At 35.8% G+C, this 12,112-nt stretch overlaps 1 protein-coding gene across 3 annotated transcripts in view; it reads right to left on the reverse strand.

Annotated features, from left to right (window-relative positions):
* Positions 1-12,112, reverse strand: part of mmp17a (matrix metallopeptidase 17a) — a 140,271-nt gene that overhangs the window by 29,007 nt on the left and 99,152 nt on the right. For all 3 annotated transcript variants that reach the window (XM_048166210.1, XM_048166209.1, XM_048166208.1), the window contains one exon: positions 4,472-4,758. In XM_048166210.1, the coding sequence (XP_048022167.1) occupies positions 4,472-4,758 (287 nt within the window). The remainder of the gene's footprint in view (positions 1-4,471; positions 4,759-12,112) is intronic.

Raw genomic sequence — 12,112 nt, forward strand, 5'->3', positions numbered from 1 at the left:
TCAAAGAGAAAGTTCTTGTTATGTCAAAAACAATATGCTTACAGTTCACCAGACTGAGCTGGAGGGAGAGAGAAACAGGGAAAAGGGAAGTGCGTTTACTCACCCTCTGTTTGCATGATAGCGCTTGTTTTTTTTTTAATGAGTTCAATCAGCTGAGCCTCAAAGATTTGTATTCCTTAAAAACGTGAGGATCTTTATCTTAAAAATAATTAATTTAAAGTTTCAATCTGAAAATTTTTAAAGGGATAGTTCACCCAAAAATGATTTACTCACCCTCAAGCCATCCTTTTTTCTTTCAGATGAATACAATCAGAGTTATATTAAATAATGTCCTGGCTCTTCCAAGCTTTATAATGGAGTGAATAGAGGATGAGATTTTGAAGCGCATAAAAAATCATAAAAGATATCCACACGGTTCCAGGGGGTTAATAAAGGTGTTCTAAAGCGATGCGTTTGTGTAAGAAAAATATCCATATTTAAAACTTTAAAAACTAAAATAACTAGCTTTCAACAGATGGCCATACGCACGTCAACTTGCGGCAAAAGTGTAACCCCTGACGCGATGAAGGAGGAGCGTAAACTTTGACGCCTCTCGCTGTTCAAACAAATAAGGCTGGGCAACAAACTCAAGCTCCTCTTCTGACCAGTTTTTGATTTTTTTTGTTTTTTTGGCTCTATCCTCTGCACTTAAACATTCATCAAAACATCATGCGTCAGGTTAGAGTTCACTGTAAATCGATGCATACGACCGTCTGTCGGAAGCTAATTTTTTTAGTTTTTAAAGTTTTAAATATGGATATTTTTCTTACACAAATGCTTCGCTTCAGAATGACTTTATTAACCACCTGGTGTTGTGTGGATTTTTTGGATTTTTTCTTTTATGATGGATGGATGTACTTTTTTGGGCTTCAAAATCTCATCCTCTATTTACTACCATTATAAAGCTTGGAAGAGCCAGAACATTATTTAATATAACTCCAACTGTATTCGTCTGAAAGAAGAAAGTCATATACACTTATGGCTTGGGGTTGAGTAATTTCATTTTGGGGGGAACTAACCCTTTAAGATCTAATTTGAATTAAATCACATTTATTTTCAATTAAAGTGTCTAATATGTACTGTTGGTTAAATATTTTTTTAATGAATAGCACTGAATTCAACAACAAAACTGAAATCACAGTGCAAGTTTTTACCTGTCGTCTATAAACGAAGCTGTGGGTGCATTTCTATCAGGATCATATAAATTATTTACACCCTATGGCGGTACCCTGCTGTAAACTACCAAACTCTGTTCTGCTTACTGCTTAATAACTTCCTCATCTTTCTTTCTCACCTTTGAAACAAAACATCCAGCTCTTTATTTTAGCATTACTCCATGTTTCATCACTCTAAAGGGGCAGAACATTTTCTTTAAGTTTGCTGGTTGGTCTATGGAAAAAAAATGCAACTGCACATGAGAGATTAAAAAGTGTGACGCATATTATGCAATTCCTTTATATCTAGCCGAAGATTTAGTCAAGCTATCAAACCACGTAAAATACATACTTGGTACTAAAAAATATGCCCTATACACTGTTTACCTGCTAGCTTATGATTTAAAAAAATGTTGTTTTTGTGCACGTATTCACTACTGTTGGATTCAGTAGGATTTTTTTTTTTTTTTTTTATTAAAGAAATCAATTATTATTATGCTGTTATTTTGAACTTTCTATTCATTAAAAATCTTTACAAAAATGTATTGTGGTTTCCATAGAAATATCAAGCAGCACAACTGTTTTCGGCTTTGATAATAATAAGAAAAGTTTCTTGAGCACCAAATCATATTAGAATGATTTCTGAAGGATCATGTGACACTGAAAACTGGGGTAATGACTTCTGAAAAATGTTACTGTATTTTTTGATCAAATAAATGCAGGTGAGCAAAACAGACTAAAAAAAAAAAAACTTACTGACCCCAAACTTTTGAACGGTGGTGGTGTATTACATTTCTGGATTTTTATCCTTAGATAGTCTCAGAGAGCAGAAGGAAAGCCAAAAATAACACTAAATCAGGACATATTTGGCTGATGTAGAAATCTTGGGCCTGTTACAACGGCCCATAATGAATAATGGCTGGTGATGATGAGTCAGGAATAATTGATGACCATATGGGAGGTCCAGGTGCAGGTGGTCATTAGATGGACAGCTAATGAAGCGAAAACATGGAAATGGCCGTGTTCTGGTGAAGGGTCAGTTGAACACACACGAAGAGGTGAAGGGCTTGTCTTCAGCAGATGAAGGAGGGGTGCGACGCTCAGCTGTGTATGTCGAGACGGTGTAAGTGGGTGGTGAAAGGCTTGTGAGTTTTAAGTAGGACTTTTCCCTCCATATTTCTCTCTCTCTCTCGTTTTCTCTCTTTATTCATTCAGTCAGTCCCTCATATAAAATCCAAACCTGCCAAAGGCCTAAGTAAACAGCTGCTCGTCTGATGGGGGGGTCTAATTGGGGCAGACTCCACTGCTGTCCATGAGCATATGGCCCATAGCCACAAGAGAACGGAGTAGGGATGCAAAGGGTAGTTTGAACCAATCCTATCAGGGTTCACTCACTGGGCAGGCAGGTGTAATGGGAACCTCACCTGCCCCCATGCTAATTAGCAGCCTTGTGGTTAGCGCAGCCTCTCGGCAAACATGTGCACCTTTGGCTTGCAAGGAGGTCCATCTTGGAGATGATCGAGCCAGGTTTTGGCCCAAGAGAGAAGAATGAGGAACTGAGATAGACAACAGCATCTGATGCTTTCAGACATGCTTTGGCTCCTGGGCTCCGGATCCTGTTTTGAATACCGCACAGAAAATGTCTCTATTACCTGATAGACATCACTGACAAAAGTGTCCTGAGGAATCACATGTGCTTCTGTGACAGTCCCAGACAGAAAAAGAGTCAAGGGAGTGGACAGCAGTCTTTTTAGCCTGTCAGACCCAATCAGAGACAATCTCTATCTGTACATTTCACATCTTTGACATTTTATATATATATATATATATATATATATATATATATATATATATATATATATATATATATATATATATATATATATATATATATATATGAAATAAAAAAATGTATACACAAAAATACATAAAATGTTGTTTATAAAAACAATGGTTATATACATTGTGTTCTAAATTATTATGCAAGTGACATATCAGTATTTCAGTATTTTTGTTTTTCAAAGAAAGTATTTGTTTGCTTTATTTCTCACTCTTTTCAGAAAATGGGTATCAATCTCAGACAGGTTTGTTATAATTTGCCAGGTCTTCTCAGATAAATGGAAACCCAACTTAAAGAGGTTCTTCCACATTATTAAGCAAGTCACAGTTGTCATGCAATATGGGGAGGAAGAAAGATCTTTCTGAAGATGAGAAGCATGAAATGGTGCAATGAAAAAGGCACGAAAACAACTCATATTGTGTGAAAACTGAATCAAGATTAGCAAAAGATTTGTAAGTGATTTAGAGCACAGAAGAACCTGATCAGATAAAGGCTTATTAAGAGGAGTTTCTGTCAAACAAATTAATTGTACTAAAATTGAGTGGCAATGAGCAAGTTTTCAAAAATGATGTATTGTTATTTTGGTAACACTTTACAATAATTTTCATTAGTTAAACATTAGTTAATATATTAACTAACATGAACTAACCATGAGCAATACATTTGTTACTGTATTTTCTAATCTTCGTTAACATTAGTTAATGAAAATACAGCTGTTCATTGTTTATGTTAGTTCACAGTGCATCAAGTAATGTTAACAAGATTTTAATAATATATTAGTAAATGTTGAAATTAACATTAACAAAGATTAATAAATGCTGAATAACTGCAGTTCATTATTAGTTCATGTTAATATAGTTATCTAATGTTAACTAGTGAACCTTACTGTAAAGTGTTATATAAAAAACCTTCAAAATGATGTAAGATTTGTTGGAATCAGAGAACAAATGTCTGAGCTACACCTGTTTTAAGTCGATAGAGTCAGCAAAGTCAATTTTGAGAAAAATAGAGTTCAAGTTTTCTGAAGATTCCAAAACAAAATCACCTAGCAACCATACCTTAAAATCCCTGTTAATAACACCTAATTTGGCACATACCTCATCAAAACCAAATATCTATATGAAAATATTTATATTTAATTTTTTAAAATAAATGGCATTAAATGGCAGAAATGGCAATAAATGGCAGAAAAATGGCATTTCTCATGGACAAAGGAAAGGTACTCCTCTCAGAAAACATACAAATAAGGATCCTTTTAGGTGTTTAATTGCTATTTGAAGCATTTTAATCACTAGACGAGGTCTTAATGAACTTATTTTTATGAAAACCTCAAATTCGACCCAAATCTACATTTTTGACTTGTTTTGCCTCGAAATTAGTGCATTCCGACTCATTTTGCCAGCATGGGTCACATTCACATATTCTCTTGCCATCTTACCTGGCGACCTGAAGGTCCAGGCTTCATCATCATCAAAGTGCGTGTCGCCAGCTGTGAATCGTTCTCCGGGAAAGAAGGCGTGGGCTACAGTGCCACCGGGTCCATCGAAAGGGTATCCATCATTATGGTCCGCTTTGGTGAAGTCAATCTGAATATCCGCCTCATTCCCCGCCACCTCATGGAAGTTAAGAGGCGCGATGTCACTCCACACTTTCAGAGCGTAGTACATAAGTGCCCGCACTGTGTCCCGACCCAGCAAAACTGACTCCTTTGGAAACGTCCTCACCCTGTGAGAGTAGAAACATGAGTATATATTTGAAACCGTGGCTTGAAATAGACAAGAATCCCTTTTGTAAGAACACCGACAGTGCTAGAAGATAAATTCAACACCGCTTTGACGTTTGAAGTAGGGCAAGACATGCAGCAGGCTGTCAAAAGCAGCTCTTGTGGCTCTTTCTAACTCAGAGTTAGTTCCACAGTAATACATTTACGATACACAACAGTTCTTCCCATCTTCCTCTTTCCTGTTTCACTCAAGGTAATTCGGAAACAAGTAAGTATGATGTGGAAGTCCACAACACCCCACAATCATGGTAATCACTTCTTCCAAGGGTAATTTGAGCCCTCTTTCCAAGTACAGACACAGATCGATGAGAAATTAATTTCAGAGTGCCGGCTCTGTAAGTGGCCACTAAGAAGTGTGCCCTCCGCACAGAATACACTTATCCTTTCTGCGCAAGCACCGGGTTCAGGCATTCTATTACATTTGCAGAACATTGACTCTCCCAGTGGAGTTATTCGGGCACTTTAGGTGCTGGTAGCGTATTCGCACTGGTTGCTCAAGGTCAGCATGTAAATTCAGTCAAGTTCTTTGGCAGTTTAGATTAACAGCTGGTTCTACAATGAGTTTACAGTCAGGTTGGTTCAAATGGAAAGGCAGGAGATGCACAATAGTGCCGTGCCAAGGTCATGACTGCCCCCAGCTGCATTTACAATGAGCTAAGTGACCTCTTTGTGTGCTAACATTCTCTCTGTGATATGTTACACGGTGTGTACATTAATTTATCACACCCCAATGCTCTTCTGCATGACTTGTGCCAGTGGCAGATATGTAGTTAACACCCTAAGTTAGCAAACACGCAGCAAAGAATACAAATCTAAAGCTTGAGAGGGAATTTAAGGTGAAACTGTGTACAATTTGTGCTCATGTTCATGTTGTAGCCTAGAACTGACATGTAGAAATGACATAAAAAGATATAATATCGAAAACTGCATGTAAAGCAAACTATATAAGTATTTGTATATTACATACATAAATTATATACATATTTGTTCTTCATTTTTAAATTTATTACATAATTATATATGTAATTAATTAAAAATAATTATAATTATTATAAATAATACAATAATATTAATAAAAATTGTATTAATTAGTCATGATTTATCAAGATTTTTTTTTTCTCAATTTCGAAATGAGTAATAATTATAGCCACTAAACATTACAGTATCATTTTTAAAATTCAATAGAAAAAAATTTAACCATTTTTAATTTAAGTTTACTTAAAACAATGTTCACATAAACCCATTAGAATAAATGTCATATTTAGCTGTGCAGGGTTCAACCATTTTTCAAGGATTTTTTTCCCACTGGCCTTGCCAAAAAAAAAAAAGAAAAGAAAAAGTTTTTGACCCATGCAACCTTGTATTTTAATAAATAAGGCTATTATGACACCAAAATTTTACTTACCAGTGAAATTTCACAATTCTCAATTAGAATTTTTTATACCAAAACAACAAAAACTATTAATCTAACTTATATAAAGTTAAAACATTTTTAAAGACAAGTAATCAGCGATAGCACAAATAAATATAATAGAACAAACATGCAAATCATATAAACAGTGCTTTAAGATTTTCAGGTATGTCTAACAGTAGTATTAAGAAATACTAGAGAAATTTAATAAAGTTGTAGCATCTGAATCGATCAAATGCATAACTGTAAAAGTTACTCCTCCAACCCTTCACCAATGCTGACTCTGTAATGTCTGGCCCCCCCATGGAGAGCTATCACCCTTCTGCTTCATTCACACACTTCAAAGACATTTGGCACATAGATTGTTCTCAATATAAGAACCATATATGCAGCCCATTGAAATGGCATCCTTTCCACTAATTCATTGACAAATTTCCTTAAATGAATCAACATGCATTTCCCTAGTACACTTTGTGTATTATTTCTGTTAGTATATTGTTCTTTTGTATATTGTATAGTGTTATGCATGCCCGAGGACAGATCTTCTAGATAATGTAGCCCTTCTAGGTGGTATTTCATATCAAATTACTCCTTGTTTAATGACTCACTTTAGTGGACATCACCATCTCATAGAATGTATTGTATGTTTGTTATATTTATCAGAGTATAAATGGACAGAAACTGCCAGCTCACTCCCCTCATGCAAATGAGTTCACTTTAAAACAAAGAAACATTTCCCGCTTGGAAATTGCACCTTTCTCATTGGTCAAGCCAAAGCTCAAAGGTATGACTTCTGTAGAGGTTAAAAAGCCCCAATGCAGATCACGCTGCTGTCTCTTCTGGTCTTCTGATTACAAATTCAGCACCATCGGACTGAGCCATCAAGAATTTCTCTCGAGACTGCATATCTGGACGCTCCTCAAAAGCTTAGGCATTTGCAAGTATCGTACATTTGAACATTAGAAGGTGATTTAGTATTAAGTTGTTAACCCCTTTGTTAACAAAGGTGCTTTATAGTGAGAAACTGATGGTTCTTCCAGCTTGTTAAATGACTCTTTTCATAGCTTCATTTCCGTTATGCTACGGTTTAATATCTTTCCACTTTCTCATTTCCTATGTATGTGTGATTTGTATGTCGATCTGTGTGGGTTTAGTCTAGCTATGTGTTCGCACTGCATAGTCTTCTTTGTATAAATCAAATATAGATTATTCCTTATTAAAGCTACAAAGGTTATTAACACTCTGAGGTCTGAGGTATCGCCGGCGATACCACCACGGTTTTTTTCTTACCATTGTGAAAGAGACTCAAAATACTCTGTCAATGTTGCACATACAATTAAGAGTTATACACCATTTTAATCTGTGGAATATCTTCTTTTATTTGTGTACACTCAGAGTAACAACAAAATGTTGTGCTTTTTGCAAAATAAAGAAAACTAACATGATGCATGATCTCTCGTCTCACTCTGAACGAACTCCAATCTGTTAGTTCTCAGAAAATGAAGTGCAACTTAGTGAATACTACTCACAAAAAAAATAGACTTATGTCTAAAAAAAACGTTGAAATGTCAGAAAACAAATATTCTCTGTTTATGTAATCTGTATGAAAAGAGAGCCATGTCAGAAGTCCATGATTCAGCTCATTATCCGCTAATGCGGCCACGCAAACTCAGACGCAAATTCAGTCAATACATGCAGACATCGTCTCAATCATGTATTTATTGTCTTCAAAAGTGTTTTGAATAGCCATAGTTAGTGATCTCTGGCCTCTGTCAGTTCAGTTAGTTCCTGGATTGCCTATTCTTCTTTAGCAGGCATTTGTGGACTAAAGGTGCACAGAGCGCCCTCCGGCTGCAAGTATGAATTGAAAACACAGTATCCAGCGCTCATAGTAATGGCAATAAATCCTGAATAAATATTACTCCTCTGTATAGAAAATTGACAAACATATGAGAATCCATCAATATTTCTCCAAATGTGCATGCTTTTAAGCTAAAAGCCTATATGAAATGCCATAGAGGTAACATAATTGTTCAGACACTTTGCATCACACAAATACATTATATTTTAAAGAATATAAAAAATACCATTATTTTAAATTATAATAATATTTCACAGTATTGCTGTTTTTTCTGTATGTTTGATGAGCTTTGAGACATGATCACAGAGAGTTTTTTCACAGCCTACCTGACTGAAAGAGCTCATTATTTATGCAGCTCATTAGACTCTTTATGTGATTCTTTTGTCTTCTCAGGTGAGAATCACCCATTATTCATGATGATTCACGCCTCCACGCATACTGTGTTTCTTGACAAAAGATGTTTTAGAAAATTTAAATCTCTCTATTGTTTTACATGAAGGAGTAGGAAGGATAATTTTTACATAATTTTGAAGCAAAAACTCTAGTCTACAACCTCCAATACCCAGAAGTTTTGTAAACACAGATTAAATATTATTTTTTGGCCTTATTTCAGTGACTTAAGTTTTTTGTTTTTTCAATAACCACGCATAAACGTTATTCCTTCAAAAATACAAACATGTACATATATGTTCCTCACATATTATGGTAGCCTAGTTTGTGCTGAATACAGTGTAATGACACTTTTGTCATTTATATGTTTATGAACAACTGAAAAAAGCACAAATGTCAGGGCATGTCAAAACTTCTCCAGGCCCCAAATCAGCCTCAGACTCCAGAGGGTTAAGTCAAGAGTAGTGAGTGAATTTCTCTTTGTCTTAAGACACAGACTGCAGCAGGTATATTAGTCTGCTGTCACTTTAAGATCTGACACACATCCATTGAACTCTTTATGTTTACTTAAGGCTTTTCAACTCATTTAAGACTGTGCTTCTGAGGAAACTTGCCAAACATGGGCATTTTGACAGTTTTGTGTGTTTTTGTCTATTCAGGTTTATATTCAATAAGTGCAGTCTGCTCTGTAAGTATACAATGGCCTAATATAGTCACATGAAAAATTTAGGGAGCTAGGGAAGGGAGTATGAATTTCAAGTTCAATTTTCCATCCATTTTCGCCATAATGTGCCCTCAGCAGGGTTTCAATAGACGGCCGGCATAAATTGGAGAATAATCAAGGCTGTTTTTTCCTCTATGCCGTCTGGTTATTATACAGGCACTAGCAGTGGCAGCTAACCTGAAAGCCTGACAAAGTGCCTCTGGGAAGATTGGCCATCCCAGCAGCATGTAAACGCTCAAATGTTGAAGTTTAATTTTCAGTCACAATCTCCCTTCTTTGTCTCCATGTGATACACGACTGATTAGACAGACAAGAGGGGTAAGGGATAAAAAGAGAGAAAATGGCAAATAGAAATCAGGGGGAGCAAGTTCAAAAGAACTCATTTCATCTATTCCGTCGTAATTCTCACAGCAGGTCTGACCCCTGCAGATGAATGGTCCAGACAGGACATTTACTGTATGGTGATAATCGCACATCAAATCAATCCTCCACTCTCACAACTAGGCGCTGAGACTGAGTGAAGCACAGCCAGAGATAGGTGTTTTAAAGGAATGACTCCTCAAATTCACTCTTCAAAATAAAGTTTCAAAGGTTCTATATAGAACCCTAGGGTTCTTGACTCAATTTTAAAGAAACAATTATGCCAAAATAATTCTATATAAGGAAAATGTCTGCATAATACTTTCATGTTTAACAGGATATTTCAGTTTATTCAAAAACGTGATATACCACCCACAGTATGTACCGCGGTGTTCTCATGGTGTACCTCAGGCAAGATATTCACTGTGTCCACAGCTTGTTAGTCCGCCAGAGAAATGAACTCTTTCGCTAAATATATGCAGTATATCAGCCTATATATTAATTATATTTTACTTTACCTGTTAGTGATGTCTTTATTTAATGTATGTTTAAATAAATCTGTCATGAAAATGACTGTGTAAATTATTATAATTCAACAACAAATTGCAGTAAAAACATAATTTTGTAATTAGATTTAGAAGTTAGTGCAAAAACTGCCTTATGTGCAGTTTACATGTTTACATACAATTTGTTATTTAAATGTTGATTATTATATCTAAAAATAAATAGCAACTGAATTTAGGCTTATACTTTGGGCTATGTTGTTAACCTTTAATATTATAGTAATGTGCAAGTAAGGGCTCCCTATATTTACAGCATTAAACAGAGATCATTTTTTATCCTTAAATTTTTTTTAATTAACTTTTAATTAAAATCAAATTAATTTAAAGACAGACATGATTTGTTCAGTTCACTGTTTAATAAAAAAAGAAGCAATTTTATGTTTAGTTTTCTCCCTGCTGTGGGACCGAACCATCAGTTTTGTGTACCTTATCACCTATTGATAAAGTATGTTTATGAGCTTTATAATTCATAAAATTTTATTAAAATTAAAAATGAATTAAAAGTAAATTAATTAAAACTAAATCCATAAAATTATCCAATGATGGAAACCCCTAAAATATATGAAGTGCCTGACAGAACCCTTTAAAGGTGCTAAAGAGGAGGTTTTGTTTTATACATTTTTGCAATATTACTTGAAACTGTCTTTACTAACTGATAAAAGACTATTTATTAGGTGCACTGAAAGGAATAATATTAATATACATCATCTGTGCACGAGGTAGGGCCTTAAAAACATCAGCCAATCATCAGCCATGATCGCGTAAACGATTGGCCCTCTGGCTTGTCAATCACTGCCATGACGTTCCTTGTGAGAGACGTGCGCACTCCAGTAACTTTACACACTCCACAGGCGCCGCATGCAATGTTTTTGTCAGGAATAACAACTGCAGATTATGAGTTACCTGCGGTGAGTCCGACATAATGAATCCACTAACACGTCACAGCGAATGCCGGTGGTAAACACTGGTGTTCCAATACTCGTGCACGAGTTTTGGGAGGCGTTCCCTCGAAATAAACGGTGAAGGAGGGGGGGTTGTTCTTACGCATGCGCTCATTTCCAAAACTCAGTAACAGTCTTTGGTTTCTCAGTCGACGAAAAGATCCTCTTTAGCACCTTTAAGGTTCTATATAGAACCTTTTCTTCTAAGAGTGTAGTCTTTGTAAAATTCTGAGACAAACAGAAATTTAATTTGTTATTCACCGAAAATCTTTATATGCACCTTGGAGCATTCGTGAGAATTTTTGAAAGAAGTAGCAATGTCCAATTCATGAATGAATCATTCCTTTGAGTCAAATGAATCTGAATTATATTTTCACAAATCAGATTGATTTGGTTCTTGAATTCTCTCACTGGAAAACAAGATTATATGACTTGAGAAGACTTGGGATAAAGTGCATGAATCATATTGGACAATTTTTATGATGCTTTTGCATCCTTTTTGAAGCTTGAAAGTTTTGGTGAAAAAGAATTTTGCCTTTTGTTTTTCATTGAAGAAAGAAAGTCACGCAGGTTGTGAACGACATGAGGGTGAATAACTGATAACAGTATGTTGACTTTTGAGTGCACTATCCCTTTAAAGATCCCCTCAGCCTATTCAGTGATATGGTTTTTAGTTACTCTCTCCAATCACACAGGCACGCGCCATGAAGGATGAAAAGAAATCCAACCCTGACGGATTATCATCATTTGAGTCCTTTGGACATGGGGGGGATTATCTAGCTAAACTACAGCATGATGATTTACATCCTCCGCCCTCATTGTGTGCTGGCATCTAGGCTAGATGCTCAAGCAAACACATAGATGCCCATGATACTGGAATCACACAACAGCTCCTTCACACTCTCATTGGGTATCGCCTGGAGTGCACTGAGCAATTGTGAGAGATGTTCCCATTTTCAGCCGGCACGGAAAGGATTAGGAGCGTCAAGGGGTTTGATAGACAGAAATGTGATGGGAGTAATGGAGGGTGGTGAGGAAAGAGATGC

This window comes from Megalobrama amblycephala, linkage group LG18, assembly GCF_018812025.1.
Source record: "Megalobrama amblycephala isolate DHTTF-2021 linkage group LG18, ASM1881202v1, whole genome shotgun sequence".
In the NCBI taxonomy this organism is placed as follows: domain Eukaryota; kingdom Metazoa; phylum Chordata; class Actinopteri; order Cypriniformes; family Xenocyprididae; genus Megalobrama; species Megalobrama amblycephala.